This window comes from Quercus lobata, chromosome 5 (assembly GCF_001633185.2).
Source record: "Quercus lobata isolate SW786 chromosome 5, ValleyOak3.0 Primary Assembly, whole genome shotgun sequence".
NCBI lineage: Eukaryota > Viridiplantae > Streptophyta > Magnoliopsida > Fagales > Fagaceae > Quercus > Quercus lobata.
This window is the reverse complement of record NC_044908.1, coordinates 76,642,564-76,667,116: the sequence shown is the minus strand read 5'-3', so window position 1 is coordinate 76,667,116 and position 24,553 is coordinate 76,642,564. Positions and strand designations below refer to the sequence as shown.

Here is a 24,553-nt window from a genome sequence, read left to right as displayed (position 1 = left end):
AAGGAATAATTCTTTCACTACTATGTAGATTTGTTTTAAATATATACTAGCGGTGACTTTTCCATTCACAGAAAGACATTTTCTGAAGTTTAGGATTCTCTTTCACTCTTCCATTCCAAACGGTTCCATTTTTTTTTAATACTATTTACGACACCATAACTCAGGCACTCGTCCAATGGTGGCAACTATCTTGCTTTTTCTTCTTCTCTCAGCAATTTTCACTGCAGAAGCTCAACAAGGAGAATCCAATGTAAGCCTAGGCTCTTCTTTAACGCCTACTACCAAGTTTTCATGGCTGTCACGTTCTGGTCTATATGCCTTTGGCTTCTACCAACAATCAAATGGCTACGCCATAGGAGTTTTTCTTACCGGGATTCCTGAAAAGACAGTAATCTGGACGGCCAACCGAGACAATCCTCCAACTCTCGCTGATGTTACATTGAATTTCACTGGTGATGGTAGACTTATCCTGCAATCTGCACAAGGTAATGAGTCAACCATTGTCGATCCTCCTGAACGTGGAACATCGGCATCAATGCTTAATTCGGGAAACTTTGTTCTATATAATTCTAATAAGGATATTATATGGCAAAGTTTCAACACCCCAACCAATACCATTTTGCAGGGTCAGTGTCTCTTAGCTGATAAAAGGTTGGTTTCAAGTGTTTCAGAATCTGACCAATCGACAGGAATATTCCAATTGGTAATGCAAACAGATGGAAACCTGGTGCAATACCCATACATACCTGAATTAAAAGTTGAACATGCTTATTGGGCTTCTAATACAGATGGACAAGGCAATAACGTGTCGCTTTGTCTTGATGATGATGGCCATCTATACCTGCTCAATTCCACCGGCAAATACCTATCAAATCTGACTCAAGGTGGATATCCAACAAACGGTATAGTTCGTCCTATGAGAATTGATGCTGATGGGATCTTCAGGCTATACTCACACAATTTGGAAAAGAATGGGAATTGGCTTGTCAATTGGTCATCTTCTGATAATAAGTGTGACCCTAAGGGCCTGTGTGGCCTCAATGGGTTCTGTACTACTGTTGATCGAGAAGCCAACTGCAAATGTCTTCCTGGATTTGTAAGAGTTCACCAGGGCAATTGGAATTCAGGCTGTGAAAGGAATTTCAATGCAGAAAGTTGCCAAATCAAAAACGGAATTATGAAATATATCATGTCAGAAGCATCTAATACAGTTTGGGAAGATAGCGCTTTTTCGATTATGCAGCAGATATTGACAAAAGAGGATTGTGAAGCATCATGTTTGGAGGACTGTAACTGTGAAGCAGCTTTGTACAAAGATGGGACATGCCGAAAGCAAAGGCTTCCATTGAGATTTGGAAGAAGAGTACTGGCTGATTCAAACGTAGCATTAATCAAGGTTGGTATATCTACACCCATCATATATAACATTGCTCCCATGGTACGTGAAAAAAGGCCTCAAAAGGGCATATTGATTATGAGCATCTCACTTACAGCTTTTGGACTCGTTATGTTAGTGATTTCTGGGATAGCAATATATAGAAATCGTGTTTGGACTTATAAAAGACTCTAATAATAGTGAAAATGTTGGTTTGAGCGTGGATGTTTCTCCAAGATCATTTACTTATAATGATCTTGAAAAAATGACTACTGGTTTCAAGGAAGAGCTGGGTAAAGGATCATTTGGGACTGTTTACAAGGGAATAATATCAAATGTTCAACAGGTTGTAGCTGTCAAAAGACTAGAAAAATTGTTGACTGAAGGGGAGAGAGAGTTTCAAACTGAGGTTAAAGTAATTGGAAGAACACACCACAAGAACCTTGTCCGTTTGCTCGGGTATTGCCATGATGGAGATAATAGGCTTTTGGTGTATGAGTACATGAGCAATGGCTCCCTTGCAGACATACTCTTCAAACCTGAAAAACAACTTTGTTGGAATGAAAGGATAGAAATAGCTTGCAAAATAGCAAAAGGAATTCTTTATCTCCATGAAGAGTGCGAGTCACAAATCATTCACTGTGACATAAAACCCCAAAATATACTCATGGATGAATATAGGTGCCCAAAAATCTCTGACTTTGGATTGGCGAAGCTGCTAAAACCAGACCAAACCAATACCAAAACAGCCATTCGAGGAACAAAGGGGTATTTTGCACCAGAGTGGCTTCGGAACCAACGAGTGACAACTAAAGTAGATGTATATAGTTTCGGAATTGTGCTATTGGAGCTTATATGTAATAGAAAGAGTGTTGATTGGGATCTTCCTGAAGAAGAGGCTATTCTTGAGGAATGGGCATACTATTGCTTTGAGGCTTGTGAGTTAAGCAAACTTGTGATTAGTAATGAGGTTGACCAAAGACAATTGGAGAGAATGGTTATGGTGGGACTCTGGTGCATTCTTGATGAACATCTCTTCGCCCTTCGATGAAGAAGGTTCTACTAATGTTGGAAGGAACTGTAGATATTCCAATCCCTCCAAGTCCGACTTCTTTTCTTAGTACTATATAAAATGTATTTGTATTTTTATTTTTTTCATAGGAAAAGTTATTGAGGGGGATTTGAGCTGGATATGTCCCTCCATTAAGACAAGGAAGTGTTAGTATTTAGCTAGTTTTAAGGCTACTGACAAAATATGTTTGTACTAGTATTCCTTTCAAAACCCAAATATGGGACTGTTTGGAAGAATAATTTGCACAATATTGTTAAATTTCTTTTATGTTAAATATATGTACATGCCAATGGCCCTTGGCTCGATGGCCCTTATTTGTGGGGCACAAACTAGAGAAGGGAATGACTCCGCAGTTCACACATTCCTATTGTGAAGGGAAAACAATGTTGCTAAAAATATAAAATCAATTGCTTGTTTTTTCTCCCTTAAGACAAGGAGGGAGAGCCAAAGGGGGTATTCAAGCCTAAATTCTGTTTATGGGAGAGTCTGAACAGTGGCACTGAGTGACAAAACTTTTTTTTTTTGAGAGAAAACAAAAATATATTTTGTTACTCAAAAAGTATTTGCATTCTCTGGCTTTTATAATGGGCTACTCGGATATAGGAAGCAATGGTGTTTTATCTATATCAGGACTACTTACTTAGACTAAATTGCAATTCGTACTCTTAAATTTTAAGATGGTTTTGATTTTACCACTTATAGTTTTAAAATTTGAATCCGCACCCTTAAGGTTTCAGATTGTTAGGAAAAAAAAAAAAAAAACCATTCCATGCATATATCCGTTAATGAGATGGCTGCAGCTAAATTCCACCCAAGACTGTGTGTGACGTGTTTTAATTGATCTAATGAAATCATGACGTCATTTTTGGCATCCCACGGCAGCTGCCTTAGGTATCAAAGATTCATTTATAAAAATGAATATAATAATACCAATTTATCAACAATTTTATTATTATCCTATTGACACTATTCTATCTTCATTTCCAATTATGATAGATCATATAAGGTTATGTGGTTCATCCACTTGGCTTACATTCATGGAGTAAGTGCTTAAAAAGGTATATGTTCTTTATTCACTATTTTTTTTTTTTTTTTTGGAGAAACATATTCTCTTAAAACATATTTTTATAACTAGGAACACATACATAAGTCAATCAGAAATTTGAATTGATTGCTTCATTCCCACAAATTCCTCTACCAAGTCCATGCATGATTTTCTACTATAATTATTAATTAATCAATGCATTGATTTGGTTTTTAATAATAAGGAAAGTCTCCAGTTTCCTACATCCCCCTTAAGTTGTGCATGGAATCCTTCATGAAATGTGCAACAAACAAAAATTGATTTTCTTTTTCTTTTTCTTTTTCTTTTTTGGTGAGGAAGTAAAACTTCTAAATTTGTTTTCATTTCACTTTTGGAGTAAAAGAAAAGTGGATCAAGAATCGACAAGGTTGGAATCAACAATGACTCCTATGTTCAGGGTAATTAAAGGATCTAGTAAATACAAACCTAAAAATTGTGATTAGAGAGGGAAAAAAATTAAGACTTTTTCTTAAAATGTGAAATAAAGGATATGTTAGGAGCAAGAAAAAAAATCTAAAAATTTGTGGAGTGTTCTGAGTTTAGTGTAGTTATGTGTGTTGGGAAATTTAGACCCCGTTTGATAGAATTAACAAGTTTTAAACCCAAGTTGTTAATTAGATTAATTATGAATAAACCTTGTTAAAACAAACAAACATCAATATTATGTCAAAATCATGCACAGCGGAAAAATAAATAAGACAAGATATGATGACCTAGGAAAACCAATGAAACAAATTATTTTCATAGTAAAAAACTTGGCGGAAACCTTCCCAAAAAGTAATCCACTATAGTAAAGAGAAGTTTCAGATCTAATACAAAACTTTTTTCTCTAGACTCTACAATCCCGTAGATGAACTTACAGCAGAAATCTTCTACCACTTCAAAACCTCTAAACTCTTCAATATATGAACACCACCCTTTTTACACGGATTCGAGTACATGACTACCAAAAATGCACGGCTCCCAGTACGTGATTAACACACTAACTTGAAGAAGATTGTTGGCTGCAAAGTTTTTCAACTCATCAATAATGAAAATCAAGAAGCACTTGATTACAAATCTCTAAGGCGTAAAAGACGCAATAGCTTCTTTCAGAGAAAATAAGGCATCGGTCACCTTTTGCATATGTTCTTCTTGTATTATCTTATGTGACGACCCCTAAAATAAGCCTTATATATGTCTAGGATTGTAAGAAAAGAAACCCTACACAAATACATAATTATGAATTAGAGTCAAAACAGAACTGAAATTCTGTTTTTCATAAACCTCGACAGATACCCTATCTGTCAAACTACTATCGAGCCATGGGGCTAAACAGCTCTTCAAGCTCGATAGATGGTTAGCTATCGAGCTTTAATGACAGACACTTTTCAACTTGAATCTTGGACAAACTTGCATGGTTTCAACACTTGATTTTGAAAAAAAGTTTTTTGAAGTATTAAACACATCCTAAATCTACCCAAATACAAGTAAAGTGCATTTTATCAAAGAATTAGTTAATTACATAAAATAGTGACATATATTCCTAATAAGTGAATCACATATGTCCTAACAATGTGACTTGTAATTGCAAGCATTTGTGATATTTTGGAGTTTAGGTCTAGTCTGTTACAATGCAGAAGCAATGACATTGTTAAATCTGAAATGCTGGTGGAGTAGTCATAAATATCATTAGGCCTGTTCAAGAATTCACCGGTGCCGACAAAACCGCCCGAAACCGCGCCGATTCGACCACTGAAAGCTCCATCGAAGGTTCTCGGCGCGATGATCGGTAGGATTTTTCTGTTACCGAAGTTGGCCGGTGCGGTGGTCGGCAACAAGATCTGCAAATCGAAGAGAAACCGAACCGAACCGATATATATATATATTTAACTTATACATATATAATATATAATCATTCATCAGCTTTAAAATAAAAGAAATTGAGAGGGAGAGAGAGTACCAGTTTAGCGTGAAACTAAGAGAGGCGTGAAACTGAAAGAAGCAAAGGAAGAAGAAGGAAAAATAGGGCTTAGGTTAATTTAGTTAGAAACGACGCCGTTTCATTAATTTTTTTTTTTTTTTTTTTTTTTTTTTTTTTTTATCTGATTAAAACGACGCCGTTTGTGGAACCAATTTTAAAAATTTTACCTTTATCCCAGTTCAATGAACGGCATCGTTTTTAAGTGTTAGAATTTCAAAAAAAAAGAAAAAAAAAAAGGAACACCAGGAACGAGTCGTTTATTTAGAGGGTTAGGTTTAAATTGAAAAATCTTTAGTTAGACACAGACTTCCTCTCTCCTGACATCTCCGCCATCTTCTCTCGTGTCTCTCTCTACATTCGCCTCTCTCTCTCATCTCTCTCTCTCTCTCTCTATCCTCACCTACCTCTGCCGCTCGCCCACCATTCACTCAACACGTGCTTCTACAGCTTGAATGGCAAGTCCCAAGCTTTGCTCTCGTCTTCTCTCTCTATCATGGCTGTCATATGAAATTTCTAGATACTGTTTGATGCTCAATACAGGTATGTGAATTTTTATAAATGCCAAGACCTAGGCTCCTCTCCTTGGTCCTGCTATGCTTCTATAAATATGGGAATTTGTTTGAAAATTTTGTGTGGGATTAGCTATATATATATATATATATATATATAGAACATTTTTTTTTTTTGAATATTTGGGTTGTTTGATAATTCTATGTGGCTTGTTTGAGGATTGATTTGTTTTATTTTTTAATTTTTAATTTATATGTTTGTTTTATTGTTGCACCGAACTAACCGCACCGCACCGTTAGGGTGAACCGAAACTGGAGTAGACCGGTTCCTGCCCCTTTACATGTGAGGTGCGGTCAGGCATGAGGGAAACCGCACCCTATAGGTGCGGCGCAAAAATTCCCCCCATAACCGGCCGCACCGCACCGTGTACAGCCCTAAATATCATTATCAGGACAGCAGGGTTGCTAGAGACTAGAGTTAGCCCACATGTGGTTTGGATTGACTCTGAAATTACGTGTTGCTGGGGTTAACATGTATTGTCCTATGGAAGACTCATAATTCATTGGCAGACTGGTGGGAAGACTTTGAATAAACACATGCATACACAGACTTTTCAGTCTACAAAGAAAGGGACTTAAAGTGCTCATCCAAAAAAAAAAAAAAAAAATACGAGACTAATATGAATAATTTATAATTCTTACCCTACTCTTCTGATTTTTTTTTTTTTTTTTTGAATATATACTAGCTGTGATTTTTCAATTGTCTTTCACTCTTACATTCCAAACGGTACCATTTTTTTTTTTCACTCTTTGACACCATGTAAAGGCTATTACTTCAAACCCCAATTCATTCAATATTTTCCTAATCAAATTTCAACATGTGAGGCCCAATACCTCTTGACCTATTAATTGCATTTCAATTTAGCTGGGTCAGCCCACTTGCGCCATTAAATAAGCCGACTAAGCCAAAAAAATGACTTGTACTAAAAGATTCTCAAAAACAGGAAAAATAAAAATAAAAAATAAAAAACAACAAACTTGTACGGAAGGATATTCTCGCGAGCCGCACATTCTCACTTTCACCACCGATCCTCCAAATTTTCATTGCCTCGGAATTTCCCCAAAATAGTAGCATGGAGATCCTACTTTATGATTCTCACTTGCAAAATTAGATATAACAATGCTAGTAATGTAATAATTTTTGTAACTAATGATATGATAAATTGTGATTACAGCAGCATCATAACTTTCATTAACATACTGTAACTCTCAAATAAAAAATGAATAAAAAAAGCAAATATATTGTAACTCAATCACAATGTGTAATGTGTAAAGTGTAAACAATTTTTTTGTCCCTAGACTAATTGATTCACAAAAGTTGGGTCGTTGCATGCATCTGTCATCATCAAAGCTAGAGAGCAAATACGATTTTTCCCTTAAATTGTTGACATATTAAGATATGGGTCATATCAGCGGATGGCGATCTTATGAAGTTATCCATGTTAAGCATATAGGACGATAAATGAGAACTTTATAAATTGAGAATTTGAAATTGAAACATATTTAATTGAGAATTTGAAATTGAAACATATTTAATTGAGAATTTGAAATTTAAACATTTTTAAGTATAACCACTTGACCCAATCCAATCAAAACCATATATGTTTATAAGAGATTAAATAGATAAGTTTATTTCGAATTTTTTTTTTTTTTTAACCATGCCACTAATTTTATCTATGTATTCTTAATTTTCTCTGAGATAAATTTTTTCTTTTAATGTTCCATCACATGAATATTTGAATTTAGGAGTCCTATTTCTTTTCTAGAATTTTTTTTTTTTTTTTTTTTTTTTTTTGGGGGTGGGGGGGGTGGGGGCTAAAGCCATATAAAATAATAATAATAACAACAACCAATGTGGATACATTTCATTATTTTCAGTTATTGAGCTGTTTCTTAATGGTGGGATCAATAATATGTGAAGAAGTTCTTACCTCCAATTTTTCCATGTCTGCAAGATATAATTCAATGCGCAAACATGATATCAGAGAAAACTATTCATAAGCAAAATTTTTCTTTCGCATAAAAATGGTTTAGTTGCAATTAAGGATGGTCATGGGTTAGGGTATGGATTAGGTATACCTATACCCTACCCGAAAAGTTTGCCCATGGATAGCCGATTATCAATACCCATCAGTATCACCATACACCGAATCTTTACCCGAAATATATCCATGGATTTCAATACCCTACCCGAAACCCAAAACCCAAAACCCATTTTTTTTTTTTTAATCCAAAAACATTTTAACATAAAAACATAACAATTCTTAAAAAAGAAAAAAACTAATCAATAATTTTTTTTTTTTTTTTTTTGAGATAGACATAGAAATTTTATTAGATAAAAATTAAAAAATACCAATGCAATGGAGAGACAGAGATTTTACTCACATCCACATCCACATGCCACCAAACCAAAAATAAAATTAAACAGAACGTAGGAATTCATATTCCAATATTCATCATCACTTGGTTGTAAGAAAATTTTCTTAAGAACAAATGGAAGCAAAATACAAAACTTGCCGCAAATAACTGTTCATAGAGTTCAAAAATTCATTTTATTAAATCTCAAAATTCTAATAACCCCAACTGAAGCTAACTCTCTAAAAATTAAAATCAAGATCAACATTACCACAAACATAAAATTTCACAATTCCAATGACCCAAACTAGACGAAAAAAACAAGAATGAAGCAGAGCTAACTCTTAGCCAAAAAAAAAAAAAAAAAAAAAAAAAAAAAAAAAAAAATCCCCCCCAGATACCCAATACTACAAATCCATTAGAATCAACATTACCATGACCAAAAAAAAAAAAAGCCTCAAAATTTCAATAACCCAAATGGAACCTAATCATTAAAATCAAGCATAGCCAAATCTAAACAACAACAAAAACAATTAAAAATAAAAACATACAATTGTAATAATCCACAAAAACCAAAATCCAAAGAGTGATAAGAACCAACATTACCGCAACAAAAATCTGAGAACCCAAATGAAATCCAATAATCAAAATCAACAAACCCAAAATTCTAAAAATCCAACATTTCCACAGCAAAAACCTCAAAATTCCAATAAACCCAAATGGAATCTAACAAAATTATGAAACAACCAATAAAAAAAAGCTCAATATTCTAAAGCGAAAAAAAATCCAATAGACCCAAATGGAAACCAATTAACAAAATCATATAACAGCCACTTGGTAGCAATGTGAAACAACGTTGTCGGAATTTTCAGAATCATTGTCGATGAACTCGTAGTCTGCCACATCAGAATCGTTGTCGTTGTCAAAAGCAAAAGTGTTGGTGGTCTCACCATCTTCATCGTCGTCTTTGTCGTCGCTATAAAAATCGTCGTCCTCGACTGAAATAGTGAGGAGAGATAGAGATAGAGACAGAGAGTGACGGTGAGGAGCAGCGGAGACTGGAGAGCTTTAAGAGAGAGAGTGATAGTGAGGACTGAGGAGAGGCAGAGAGAGTGTGAGTGACGGTGAGAGAGGTTTAGTGTTTTTTTTTTTTTTTTTTTTTTTTTTTTTTTTAAATACGGGTCGAGATAATTCAGGTAATATCCATTTCCTACCCGGTTAAGCTCTACTTGAAGAATCGGGTATTACCGAAACATTTGGATCGGATAGGGTTGGATATCCATTACCCAATGAGTATGGCCATCCCTAGTTGCGATGAACCCCTAAAAAAAAAAAAAAAAAAAAACTATATAAAAAAAATTCTTATTCAACAATTGGTAATAAGCATTGTACCCCTTGTTATTAGAATTTATGTCAATGTTAACCAAAAAAAAAAAAAAATTAAACTTATATGAAATGCTTTTAAAAATTTGGCTTTTCCATTAAATTTGATAGAATTTCTTAAAAAAGTGGGTAAGGGAGAAACACTGCTCAGTTTTAAATTTAAAGGAAGCATTACAACTACACAATATTTAAGAGGGGGAGACATACTTACATACCTGCATGTGTATGTAGCTATGCTCACAAGAAGAGGGAAATGTACTAAAATTGATAGTACTTGCATAGTTTAGGTTCTCCACATTCTCTCCATTTCGAAAGTAGTTGTTTCTTTGTCCACTCACTATGTCCAACACTAACATATCAAAACTAAAAATATTAGACTTCACTGAAAATTGTCCATGCACTGCATATTCTGGTGCCATATATCTATTACATAGTAGAAATTGATGATATTAGTTTGATGTTATTTCCATGGAACAAAAAAAATATTAGCTCTCCTCTCTCAAGATACTTACTCGGTCCCCACAATTATACTTGTATTAGCTTGAGTTTGATCCAATGAAAACAATTTTTCCATGCCAAAATCTGAAATCTTAGGATTCATTTCCTCATCTAAAATTATGTTGCTAGCTTGAAAATCACGATGAATATTTTGAAGCCGCGAATCTTCATGGAGGTAAAGAAGCCCTCGAGCAATACCCCCGTGATTTTGTATCTCTTTTCCCAATTCAATTGTACACGCTCTATAGGATCTATGTAACATATCAAGCCTTTAATTTAATGGAGTTAGTTTTTGACAATACATTAACCTAAAAGAAAATTTATGAACACGACTTGATAAAAAGAAGTGTAGACATACCAAAAAGAAAGTGATCAAGGCTTGTGTTTCGCATAAACACATGTATCACAGGACCTCGTTCTTAAATAAACGAAGTCTTATTTATTTTTCAAAAATACAAATTAAAATAATCAAAAACAAAATCAAAGATGATCGATCATACAAGTCGATGCTTAATTATTGAAATTGTATAGGGTTGGAACAAATGATTTTATTTTCTTTAGGAAAACCGAATCAAACAACAATATGTTGCCATTTAACAAAATTGGTCTATATATGCCTTCTTAATATTACATTAAATAATATGTCATCTTAATTGTAGCTTCCATAAAGAACTAACGAGGATATAACTCAGTAATTGAAGCCTCATTTGCTAAGTGTTGAACATAGCATCCTTTGGAATGATCTGACCTTGTCACCTCTAAATTATTCTCTCATTTTGGTGACATGTCTGATTCAATGTTTCTGTGCATAAAGAATGAAGGCTTGGGATGGTACTGGAAGAGTGATAGAGTAGCAATTAAGCATAAGCACAATCAAAGCCATGGTTGGTCTGTCAATTACATTTTCTTGAACGCATAATAAGCCAATGCGGATGCATTTCATTATTTCAATTATTGAGCTATGTCTCAATGTGGAATCAATGATATGTGAAGCAGTTCTCTCCCTCCAAACTTTCCATGCTTGAAAGATATAATTAAATGGGCAGACATAATATGTGAGAGGAAATTATTTTTATGAGAAAATTGTACTTTTCTTCCTTTAACTACAGTATAGTTGTAATGTCTCTCTAAACTACAAAATAAAATAATATTCCAACTTAACTATTAGTAACATGCATTTTACCCCTTGTTTGTCAGGATTTCTGTCAATGTCAATGAAAAATTCAAATTTCTATAACATGGTTAAAAAAATGGATTTCCAATAAATTTGAAGGAATTTTCTAACTTAAGTGGGTAAGGGAGGTACACTGCTTAGTTTTGAAATTAAGGGGAACATTTCAGCTACGCTTTAGTTACCATAGTTAAGATGGGGAAATACAATTAACTGTTATTTTTATAACTGCGTACCAAAATACTGGACCTATAGCGGGGGGTTTATAACCGCCGTAATAGGTTTTAGAAACTTGAAAGGTCTACAACCACTGCAATAGGTTAAAACCTATTCCCACTTAAAAGTTTCAGTGAAGTCCAATTTCGGCCCCTTCTTTCATTTCACACCTCTCTCTCTCTCTCTCTCCCTCTTGTAGCCAACAATATTTTGTTCCCCTTTCCCCCGCTCGTCCTTCCTCTTTCCCTTCCCTTTCATCCATCTCCTCCACACCCATTTGGGCCCCCTTTTCCACACCTCCATGGTGGTGGCCACCACCACCTTTTCCCCTTCCCCTTCTCAGGTATGTCTCAGATCTAAGCCACATTGCTCGATATATATATATTAATGGTTAATTTATTATTTTTTTGAAATCTCAAAGTTTAATTTTTTTTTTTGAAGCTATAAGATTTAATTTGTTAAATTCAAAATTACAAGGTTTAATTTTTTACACCCATATATTTTAGAATTTAAAATAAATTTAAATTTTAAGATTCTACCTTAAAAAAAAAAAAAAAAAAAAACCTTGTTAGTGACTAGGAATGTATTAGTTTTTTTAAAAAAAATAATAAATTGACCAGAAATTTGATCTATTTCATAACCGATGATTTTATAGTACCACAAGATTCAATTCTTCCGAATTTGATAGAATATATTGAATTGAGTAATGCTACATGCATAACATTATTTTACAAAAAATAAAATTGAAAAGATTTTATCGGTAGTTTCCATTTGGAATATACTATTATTATGATCTTGCTACTTGATAATTATTAAATATTATATGAACACAACCAAATTCTATTAAACATTGATAATTAAAATGAAACAACCAGAAAAGCAAAATTAAACATGATCATTTCTTCTTAGCTTGATTATTGAAACAGTATTGGGTTGTGCCACCACGAAAAGGGTCAAGTCTTGGTACCAAGAATTTTATGATCTTTGGATACAGCAAAATCAATCAACATGTTTCCAGTTAAACGATTGGCATAGATATGGCTTCTTAATTTTAGCTTCTATAAAGCACTAACGAGGATCTAGCTCAGTAATTGTATCCTCATTTGCTGAGAGTTGGACATAGCTGCCTTTTGAATGATCCGACTTTGAGATGTCTGATTCAATGTTTTTGTGCATAAAGAATGCAGGTTGTGATGGTACCGGAGGAGTGATAGAGTAGCTATTAAGCATAAGAACAATCATAGCCATGGTTGGCCTATCAGTTACACTTTCTTGAATACATAGTAAACCAATGTGGATGCATCTCATTATTTCAGTTATTGGGTTATGTCTCAATGTGGGGTCTATAATATGTGAAGCAGTTCCCTCCCTCCAATTTTTCCATGCCTGTAAGATATAATTAAATGGGTAGACATAATATCAGAGAGATAATTCTATGAGCAAGTTGTACTTTTGTTCCCTTAACTATGATGTAGTTGCATGCTCAACCTAAACTACAAAACTAAAAAAATATTCTGACTGACTTATTTGTTATAATTTCATAAAGAATTGTATCCATTTTATTAGAAACTCCGTCAAAGTTAACGAAAAATTCAAACTTCTATTAACTACTCAAAAAAAAAAATCATTTCCATTAAATTTGATGGAGTTTTTAGCAAAAAGGGGTATGGGAGGAACATTTCTTAGTTTTTATTTTTTATTTTATTTATTTATTTATTTAATTTAAGGAAATATTACAACTACACCATATTTTAGAGGGGAAAATGCACTTAATCCCTATTTTTAAGTATTTTGCCAATTTCATGTATACATACTCCTGCTACACTCACGAAAAAGGGGAAATGTACTAAAATTAATCATACTTACATAGCTTAGAAGGTCTTCCACATTCTCTCCATTTCGAAAACAATTGTTCCTCTGTCCACTCACTATTTCCAATACTAACACACCAAAACTAAATACATCAGACTTCACTGAAAATTGTCCATGCATTGCATATTCCGGAGCCATATATCCACTGCATGGTGAGCATTAATAATATTAGTTTGATGTTATTTTCATAAAACAAAATAGAAATTAGCTCTCTGCTCTCAAGATACTTACTAGGTCCCTACAATTCTACTTGTATTCGCTTGAGTTTGATCCAATAAAAACAATTTTGCCATGCCAAAATCTGAAATCTTGGGATTCATTTCTTCATCTAAAAGTATGTTGCTAGCTTTAAGATCACGATGAATAATTCGAAGTCGCGAATCTTCATGAAGGTAGAGAAGCCCTCGAGCAATACCTCCTATGATTTTGTAACGATTTTCCCAATTCAAATGTACATGATTGATAGGATCTATGTAACAAATCAAGCCGTATGATTTAATTTATTAACATTGTAGAGGTATTTCCTAGCAAGACATGTATCCCAAAAGAAAATATATGAACACAACTTGATAAAGCGAAGTGTAGACATACCAAAAAGGAAGTGATCAAGGCTTGTATTTGGCACAAACTCATATATCAAAAGTCTTTCATTTCTTTCCATGCAAAACCCTAAGAGTCTAACTAAATTTCGGTGTTGAAGTTTGGCAACCAATAGAACCTCATTCGTAAATTCTAGATCTCCTTGTCCAGAATTTGTTGACAGCCTTTTAGCCGCAATTTCTTCTCCATTATAGAGCATACCCTAACAACATATAAGAAAAAAAATATTGTAATCAAGATTTAAGAGGGAATTAGAATAATTTTACATAATAATGGTGTACTTTTCGTCCATGATATTATAATATACAATTACCTTGTAAACAACACCAAATCCACCCTGTCCAAGCTTATTTGCTTCAGAAAAGTCATTTGTTGCAACTCTGATAGTGCTAAAGTCGAATTGCAAGGATTCCACGCTTCGAAATTCATCATCAACTTCTTTACACAAGGAACAAGTTATTGCTTACGTTAATAAATCAAGTTCATTATTTAAGGAGGAGTATCGCTACTTAAAATACATGAGCGTACCATACTAATGATAGAAATAAGTTTTTTTTTTTTTTTTTTTTTTTTTTTTTTTTAATAGTTGTTTTTGTATAGTCCATATTGTTTAGGTTGGCAACCCTGCACAAATTGTAACCTTTATAACTTAGTTTTTGTCTAGAAATATTTAGAAACAATACAAATGAAGTTCTGTACAATTGAAGATTCAAGGAAGTAGGAAAAGATGATTGCAGAAACAATCTCACTTATCTTGACCGATCGAGATTCGTGCAGATCTGAAATCTCACTTTCTTTCTTAAGGATATTTAAATGAAAACCCTAGAGCACGTTTTCAAGAGTTCAAGAGTTTGCATTTTGTACACAAATTTGGAGTTTTCCAAACCCTTTTGATGCTATAGCTAGAGACCTTGTGCAAACAATAGATCTAACTTTATAGGAAAGTTGCTGAAATCAAATCAACCACAGTTGATCTAAACCTTTGAGTGGAGTCTATGGATTCGGAGTTGCATATGGTTACGTAAGTACTACATAAGATAGCAGTAGATTTAGGGTTAAGTCTATTGTATAAACTTCTATTCTATTAGTGAAATGTTGCTTTGAAGATTGTTTAGGTTAAATCCTCCCTAGATTTTTTATTTTGAGATCACAGTTTCAAAAGTTTTCATGGGTCATCATTCTTGGTGTTCATGTAGTTAGTGATTATGTGATGTTTGTTAATTCAAATTTAATTACTTAATTATCCATTTTAATTAATTGGCTAAAAATCTGTTTGAATCTTGCTAAAAATCTTCTCCCTCCCAATTTTAATAATCAAATTATTAAAAAATATTGGGACCATACAAGTAATACTAATAGCCAATTTATTTTTTAGCAGAAGCTATTGGGCTCTTGACCCACATTACTTTACTATCTGGGTTGGGCCTTTGGCCCATATTCGCTTTACCACATGGGTTGAACACTTGAACTGCATGACCCACAGTTAAGAAGTGAGCTCACTACAAAAACAAGCGCTCTTGGAAACACACAATTAACTCGAACTAATAAGAGTTTAACAGCTCATGAGCCTATTCTATCCCAAATAGCACATATCACATAAAGCTGCTGGAGCATGGAAATAAACCAACGAACAACACATAGAAAAACTCTAAGAAAGCTGCTTGATTAGTTTCATGCATCAGCTACTTACAGCAGCTCATACACATATTTGTAACAATTGAAAATGAAATATAGAGACTTATGATAGAAAAATAAAAATAAATCATTGTACAAATTCTATAAATAAATAAATCAAAGCGCAAACTTCTTAAATATATAGGTATATATATTGTCAAAATTTTTAATGCTTTTTAAATTGGTTTATGTTCTTAATTTTCTCTTAACTCTTAGGTGGTTAATTTATTATAAAATTTTTGAAATTGTGGGAAGTTGTCCTAGTAGTATCAATGGAATTGTAATCCCAATATTATTCCTAGTACTCATGGAATTAGCATCTTCTAATTAGTTGTTTCCTAGCCGATATACATACAAAGCCTAGCTAACTTTTTGATTGACAAACTAAAAAAAACCAAATTTTCACTTACTTTCTTCTTTCTCCCTTGGCCTCCTCACTCTTAAATAGACGCAGATGCAGATGGAGATGGTTAGTACGACAAAGGCAACAGATGCCACAACTATAATGATGACAGTTTGGGAGGTGTTGCTCCCATTCACTGCAAAAACAAACCGTAAATTTATTCTCATTAGAACATTCCGAGGGATAAGATCCTGAATTAACATTAATTCTAATGATTGACAACATAATTTGTTTTGTTATGGGCATGATGGCATGGATACCTTTTGAAGTAGTGGTATTGGTTGATGGTGGAGAAGTAGTGGCATTGGTTGATGGTGGAGCTGCAGTAGAGTTAAAGAAAGAGTAGACCTGAAACCTGATATTACAGCTGGGTAGAAGTACACTCCCACCTACCTTCCCAGCACAACATTGTGGAACATATGCAATAGCGGCAAGTAAGCAATTATTGCAGTCTTGCTCAGACAAATCAGGCGTGCACTGCACAAGTGCATATAATCTCATAAAGTCTGTTGCGATTGCACTTCCTGCAGCATACTTGCGAAGAGAACCACCTGCTGCAGCTTCATTTGTTAGGTTATTCAACAAGATATTGAGATCATCATTGAACTGAGCCACGTAATTGGCAGATACGTTTTCCAAGTTCAAAATATGGTAACCTGGATTAGTTTCCATGATTCCAAAAATGGAGCTGTTTGAGTAACGTAACATACAATGGACGCACCGCACTATTGCCTCCTTTTGATTGGGACAGAGCTGTGTGAGAAGACTGGAAGAGTTCTTGAGGCACTCACGACAGTCATCTGGCGTAACATCTCCTCTACAAAGTCCAATCCCATATACTTGGTCAGAGTTTTGGCCATAAGAGGATTTGTAGAACCCAAAATCAATTGTGGTGTTGGAGTAGAGGGAGGAGAGGAGTTGGTTGAGGTTTGTCTCGTAGATACTGTTACTTGTGTAGTTACCATAACTGTTACTACAATTATAAGATTGGGAGTATGCCAGCTGCCCCATGGCATGAACAATGAGCATCAAAATGGCAGAGAGGAAGAACAATATTCTTGAGGAAACCATTGCCATATGTTCAGTGAAATGGCAGGATTTAAGCCTAGAAGCTTGTTATAGCCTCGTACCCTCATAGGTTTTTATTGAGAAGTGTGACGCTTTTAGCTTGTGCCGGGTGATTTTATCGAAGTCTAGGAAGTCCATGATCCCAAAAAAATCTAATGTTGATCAGTGCAAGGCACATGAAAATTAGGTATGAGCTGGTTGACGAATGAGCTGAAGAATGCACATAAAATTAGACAAATGCCTACGCACGTCATTTTTCATAGTTTTTGGAATTGACAAAATCGTTATTGATTTTGATATGGGTATCTCTCATTGTAGACTGCTCAAGAAATTTATATTTCTTTAATTTTACGTTGTAATTTCTAATTGAATAAAAAATTCATAACATAAAATTAAAATCTACAAAAAGAAAAAAAAAAATGAATTAATGAAATGTTTCTTGGTCTAAATTGGAAACTTGAGTAAAGAGTAGATATTTTCTTCTTCTTCTTCTTCTTTTTTTTTTTTTTTTTTTTTTTGGGGTGGGGTGGGGGGGGGGGGGGGGGGGGAGGGGTCCGTTTTATAGATAAAGAAAATAAAGTGTTGAGTTCTTAATGATCAGAATCTTTTATTCGCATAAATGAAAAAAAATAAATCACTCTTTTACGATGTTTGAAAAAACCCCATTTTATTTCTTTCTGGTGATTTTGAAAAAATTAATTTTATTGATTGATTTAGAACATCTATTCCTTGATAGTATTTGTCGATACTTTCAAAATTAAAAAGAAAGAAGGAATCACTCCATTAAGTCCCATCCCTCTTTTGGTATCAACAATTTTAAATTATCTATTATTAACGATTTATCATGTCGACAACTTTGATAATATTTGTGAGAAAAGATGCAACTATATAGTTATAGCTTAAAATATGCTTTATACAAAATAAAGGTAAATTACAGTAAACCTACATATTTAAACCTATTTTAATAGTACGTATCCGTGGTTTGAACTTTATTACTCTACTCACCTAAGGTCATCTTTGTTAGACATTTGTAACTCACCTCACTAAAACACTTTGAAGACATAAAACATGAGAGAAAACAGATAAAACAACAACCTCTGAAGATAAAATTTCTCCAATCATTATGAACTCCAAGATCCATCGTGGAAAAAATGGATTAAATACCGTTTCCACCTACTTCATTCATAATCTTCTGTCATTGACTATGACAAAGCCAATGCCACTCTAAATTGGTATGAACTTGAGATCCATCATCACCAACTCCATCATACCAAATTGCTTTCAGTTCTACAAACATGGATTTAAAAATTTTGCATCAAACAGCAACAATCAATTAGTTGCTATGCAACTAGTCATGGATTGGAAATTAGTGCAAAGAAAGAAGTTTCTACAAGGATCAAGTCTAATTGGAGATTAGTGTAAGGATTCAACTATAAGTTGGTATTTTGGGATAGACCAAGTAGTAGTAAGATTTTTTATACTTGTAATCACTTGTTCTTAATTAGTGGATTATATGGGAGTGATGACTTGAAATTCACCCAGTGAGATTTTCTTGTAAAAGGTTTTCCCTATTCATCAACAGATCACCATATCAATTTATTTTTCACTGCTCTCTAATTTAAATTGGTGATTTTTTTTTTTTTTTTTTTTTTTTTTTTTTGTCTTAACAATATTGCATGTAATTTGAATAATTAATAAACTTGAGTAATTAAATTAATTAACCCGAGTTAATCTTTATCTCGAGCAGCTATTTTTATTTTACTCTTTCCTTTAGAAGAATCTGTGACCGTTGCCAAAGGGACTAGCTATTGTTTTTGTATTTTACTGGGTCAATTGCATTTATGAAAAATAAGACACGACAAGAAGGAAAAAAAAAAAGAAAAAGAAATGGAGGATTATTTAATCTACCATTGACAAGCCCTATGTTTGACCTCTTCTTTCACCTTCAGCATGTAAATTTGCCATTATATTAGTGCTTCGCTCAACTGGGTTTAGAGAATAGTTTTGAATGATTGGTTCCACAACGGTATCGGCTTCCAAGAGGCTTTGTCGAAGGCGTCACAAGACTCACAACTCACAAGTTGGGGAATTCTTTTGGGTACGGCTAGGCACAGGCCAAGAGTTCATATCTTGTCCAAGAATTAATTTATGGGGCGGAAGGTTGTTTTTAATTTTTATAGGAATTGGATTATAACGATGTTTGTTCTTGATATTTACAAAACCGTAACTTTTTTATCTTCATTTATTTGTTTTTCTTATTATTATTATAATTATTTTTGTGCTTTTAACTAGGAGTAGTTAAAGTTGGGTTACAGAGTCTTAATGGATGCAATTTTAGGTAGGTAAAATGTTACGGTCCAAACCAAGAATAGGCACTATTAAAATGGGCCTAACCACATGTAATGTTTTCATTAATTTCCTCTCTAGCCTCTAAGCACGCATGTTGTGCCTGCTCATAGGCTCTTTTATTTTATTTATTTATTTTTTTTGGATAAATGTTAACAATTTGCATTTATTAGAATTTGGAAATATATTTTTTTACTTTTCAAAAAAAAAAAATGATAAACTTTAGAGATAAGAAGCAATTAACTGTAATTTTTTTTTTTTTTTGAACGTGTATTTGAAAGTGCTGTAATGATATAGAGAAAAATTTGGATAGAAAAAATAAGATGGACATGAGGGGAAAGAAGGCTAAATTTTAGGAGTCATCTTAGTTTTTTTATTTTTTATTTTTTTAAATAGGGGTGTTTTACCTTTATTTGGATGAAAAATGAATGAAAAAAGATAAATTTTATGGAATAAAAAGATGAATGTGAAGGAAAAAAAAAATCCTAAATTAGACTACCATTAAACACTAGTTAATATTATTGACGTGTGAAGTGTTTAAAATACAAGCAAAACTTTGGTACAGCTTCTTAAGTAAAGTATACTAGATTTTCTAATTAAACTTAAAAACTTGGTTGTATTAACAAATAAAACAGAATCAATATTATCATTTCCAAAGTTTAAGTTTTACCCTTAAAAACCCAACCAAGAAGCACACTAGCTCATCCTATACCAATTCACCGTTGTAAAAACTAAAAAGTGTATTAGTCATCCCTAGCAATTAATACAAAAAGTATTGACATCTTTTGTGGTGCTCCATATTTGTGGTTTAAATTTCACATGTCTCTCTCTAGAAACGGAGCCACCATTGGACTAGGAGGGAGGCCATGCCCCCCCCCCCCCCAAAAAAATGTTTTTTTAATAAAACATTATTATTATATATACGTACAAATTTTAGCAATTTTGTTCTATAAAAGTACATTTTGTTTCCTTTAAATAATATCATTGATTCTTTTAAGAGTAATGTTATACTTACAAATTTTTTTACAAACTGTTTTGGTAGCAAATTCTTATTGGTTCGAATATAGGCCCGTCACTCACATCATTTTTTTACTTATTAGTAACCACTTATCACAAACACAATTTATAAAAAAAATTTGTAGCTCTAGCATTTTCCTCATGTTATTAACCATAAAAAAATTTATAGATCTAAAATCTAAAACAAAATATACAAGTCCAAAAAAAATAGCTCAATAACAAAAATTACTAGCAGTAAAAAATAAAAAAATAAAAAAGCCATTCCTAACTCTAAACAATCCTGCCCTATAAAAAATTCTAAACAAAAATAATTTTGTTCTTACCTACACAAAAAATAAAAAATAAAAAATCTCAACAATTAAGTAGCAAAGTCAGAAGTTGAAACTGCCATACATAACTAACAGTAAAACCGTCATTCCTAACTTAAAGTTCTATCTCTATCCCTGTCTCTCTCCCCTTAGATACCTATCCAAAAGAAATAGGGTGAGAATGAGGTTAACATAATTTTTTTTTTTTTTTTTTGTTTTCTATTTTTTATTTATTTTTTGTAAAAGTCATGGCCCCTACCGATGTGATAGTTGTTTGGCAAGTGTTTTTTCCTTTTGTTTTCAGGGAACTGAATCCAATTTTCGCTGTGCAAAAAAAAAATAATAATAATAAACAAGTTTTAGGCAGTTTCTGAAAGCTCAGAACTAAATTCAGTGACAACTGACAATCTTGTAAATAAACTGAGAAGTGAAGTTGTGAGGTCCATACCATGTGTTGTCTTAATCAAACTCAAAAAATACAAATTTCCTTAAAATTGAAAGAGAGATGCTACGTCCACAATATTTTTACAATATTTTTGCAACAAATCATAGGTGGTTAGTTGTTATTGGTTCAAATTTGAACCTAACATTAAGATTATTTTTTTGCCCCACAATAACAACCAGTAACAACTTGACATTTAGGATTTGTTGTAAAAATGTTGTGGATATATCATTTCTCTCATTGAAAGAGAGATACTACGTTCACAACATTTTTAAAACAAATTATAGGTGGTTAGTTGTTATTGGTTCAAATTTGAATTTAACACTTAGATTATTTTTTTGTCTCAACACAACTAGTAACAACTTGACACTTGAGATTTGTTATAAAAATGTTGTAAAAATATTGTGGACATATCATTTCTCTCAATGAAAGAGAGATATCACCAAAACAACATTTTCTGGTGTTCTCTTCTTCTTAAAAAGCTTATTTTAAAAATTGGAGCCATGCACAAATCATGTCAAAATTATATTTTGGAACTGGCTTCAAATACAAATTAAAAAAATAAAGGTTAGCTCTCCTTATCAAAAGAATTGGATAGTATTGTTAAACTAAAAGTCTTAAAATAGAAATTATAAATGTAAATTAAGACGAAGTTAAAATAAAGGTAAGCAGTGTACGAAGAGAGGCAAATTCAATTACTCGTTCTTTAGCTCGTCATGCTAGACGTAATTTTTATGATTTTTTGAATTGAGGACTCTCCTCATCTGGCTATAGAGGCTTTGTACTTTGACTTGGTCCACCTTTAGCTGTGAATAATTATGAGTTTGGTTTTTTGAAAAAGTAAAGGCTTGCTCGTATTAGGCTACGACGTATATTTGTTTAAAGTTGGGGGAAAAATAACTTTCACTGGACACGTTGAATCTTGAGCACATATCCATTTTTAGACACGTGTCCAAATCTTACCATGTCCAGTGAAATCAATTCTACTCTAATAATATAATATCCGATATATAATGACCACTCAATCACTAAAATATTAAATAAGTTTGAATGAGACAGGAGTTGTTGAAGACAAGCCACTGAAAGAGTGGAATGTGATTTCCGTCTACGCACGCCATCCCAAACATTGTTTTTAGAGCATTTACAGCAGTGAAGGCAAAATTTTAGCTATTTAGCTATACAAAAAGTTATTTTATCTATTTTACCTACACACATGCTGCAACAGTAGATCTATTTTAGCTTTAAACACAATAAAATAATATACACATCACAATAAAATAATATAATCACTACAATAAAATAATATATCTTATAACCCAAAAAAAAAAACAACCACAGCACCAACAACAGGTCCACAACCACTCTACCATCAGCCACACCCACAACCACCACCAACACCACCACCACTACCACAAGTCCACAGCAGGAAAAAAAAAAAAAAAAAACCCCAAATCTCTAGTGAAATTTGACCACGCCGGTGGGTATGTTGACGACAAGTATGGAGGGTTTGGTCGGAGCCGATCCGATTTGGGGTCCGATCCATATGGGAAGCGATCGGAGGAGTCTCCGCGCTACGATTCAATTCACGATGACAGTGCGTATGCATATGAAGGTGGCAAGGTGGAGCCGTACGGGGCTCGGGGCACCGCGCCGAAGTCTTAGACGTGGGCGCCCATATTCGACGATTATGGGAGGTCGATCAGTTTCAGTTCAGGAAAGGATTCAACGATGACTTCAAATTCGAGCAAGATCGTGAGGGCTGTCCCCAAGGCTGAAACTCAACAAGACGTGAAGAGTGGGGTCCAGAAGTTTCCAGTCAAGTTACTGCCGGAGAGTCTTGGTCAGAACACCATGGATGTTCTCTGCGAGGTACAATGATGAGCTTTAGTGAATGAGACAGAGGGAATTGAGAGTGAATGAGAGAGAGGGAATGAGAGAGGGAATGAGAGAATGAATAAAAAAAGAAGGGGCTGGAATAAAAATTACTTTTTTTTTTTTTTTGCTCCAAGCTACAGTGCACATCTATAGATAGATGTGCACTGTAGCAATTCATGTAAAATTTTTAACTATGGCTCCACTGCTGTAGGGGTTTTTTTGTGTTTGTGGAGCTAAATTTTAGTAATATAGTATTATAACTACACTGCTGTGAATGTTCTTATAGTACTACTTTTTCAATATATTCACTTTATGTCAACCACAGATACTTCATCAAATTATATCAACCTATGCATTAGTTACAAGTTTCAAGTTAACACTTAAAGTATGGTGTACCTTTTGGTGAAAGAAGTGTATAGCTTGCATTATTTATATGTGTATTATTTTGTTTTATTTCTATGTTGTCCCGTTCACCTAATTTTAATTGATCATGAATATCATATTGTCTAAATAAGTAGGAAAATTAGAAGTTTGAACTATTGACTTTCCTTATAAAAAAAACGTTAAATGATATCACTAAAATATAAGGTTGTACTTTAAATATTTATTGATTTCAATTTGTATGTGTTTACTTTACTTTGTTTCTTCTATTTTACTTTCTAACCGTCCTTAATTAACAAATTCAATAGTACCTTTTCTTTTGTTTTATTTGAGTTTAAATAATAGAAAAAGTTTAGTTACAAAATTAGTTATAACCTAAAGTTACAACTTTGAGAGTGTAAAAAAAAATGCAATTCAGCAGTAAGATTTTCAAAATATGTAGTAATATTAATTTTTTCAATGACAAAATTTAGCTACAAAATTAATTGTAGTTTAAAGTTACAACTTTACTCAATGTCATTTTATTGGAGATGAATTTTGACAAATCTACCATTGGATTACATGTTCTTCTTATATCATCCATGCTTGCAAAATTTCTAGAAAATTAAAGATTAATAGCTATGTTACCAATAAATTTTTTAAATTGCAAGTTTTTATAACTAAAAATTATACATAAAATATAAGCTTATAGATCATATAGTAAATATTATCTGATTGACACAAAATTTAACATGTGTATTAAGAGTATAAAGAATATACAATTCAATGGTTAGATTTACAAAATATGTAGTAATATTTATTTTATTGAATAAAATTGTAACCTTAAATTACAACCAATTTTGTATCTAACTTTGTCATTTTTTTTATAAGGAATTAATAAC

The 24,553-nt window shown here is 33.1% G+C and overlaps 1 protein-coding gene and 1 pseudogene across 4 annotated transcripts; one reads left to right on the top strand and one right to left on the bottom strand.

Annotated features, from left to right (window-relative positions):
* The first annotated feature begins 88 nt into the window (after nucleotides 1-88).
* On the top strand, nucleotides 89-2,644 carry LOC115989128 (annotated as a pseudogene). Its single transcript, XR_004091814.1, has one exon. The product of XR_004091814.1 is annotated as a G-type lectin S-receptor-like serine/threonine-protein kinase LECRK3 (transcript).
* Nucleotides 2,645-12,754: 10,110 nt separating this feature from the next.
* Nucleotides 12,755-17,312, bottom strand: LOC115989131 (putative receptor-like protein kinase At4g00960). 3 transcript variants are annotated; one of them, XM_031112795.1, is made up of 7 exons: nucleotides 16,496-17,312; nucleotides 16,243-16,371; nucleotides 14,472-14,620; nucleotides 14,150-14,360; nucleotides 13,790-14,027; nucleotides 13,553-13,703; nucleotides 12,755-13,072 (listed from the first exon to the last, which is right to left on the bottom strand). In XM_031112795.1, the coding sequence occupies exons 1-7, from the start codon at nucleotides 17,310-17,312 to the stop codon at nucleotides 12,755-12,757; spliced, it is 2,013 nt and encodes a 670-aa protein (XP_030968655.1). The 3 variants fall into 3 exon arrangements, with proteins under 3 accessions (XP_030968655.1, XP_030968656.1, XP_030968657.1); XM_031112796.1 differs by having other exon boundaries at nucleotides 14,472-14,596; XM_031112797.1 differs by having other exon boundaries at nucleotides 14,472-14,593.
* Between the last annotated feature and the right edge of the window lie 7,241 nt (nucleotides 17,313-24,553).

Coding starts and splice junctions, on each gene's coding strand:
- LOC115989131 (XM_031112795.1), bottom strand. CDS start 17,312: ATGGCAATGGTTTCCTCAAGAATATTGTTCTTCCTCTCTGCCATTTTG. Junction 13,704..13,789: donor AGTAGAATTGTAGGGACCTA/GTAAGTATCTTG, acceptor CTCACCATGCAG/TGGATATATGGCTCCGGAAT. Junction 13,073..13,552: donor TGGAAGACCTTCTAAGCTAT/GTAAGTATGATT, acceptor TATATCTTACAG/GCATGGAAAAATTGGAGGGA.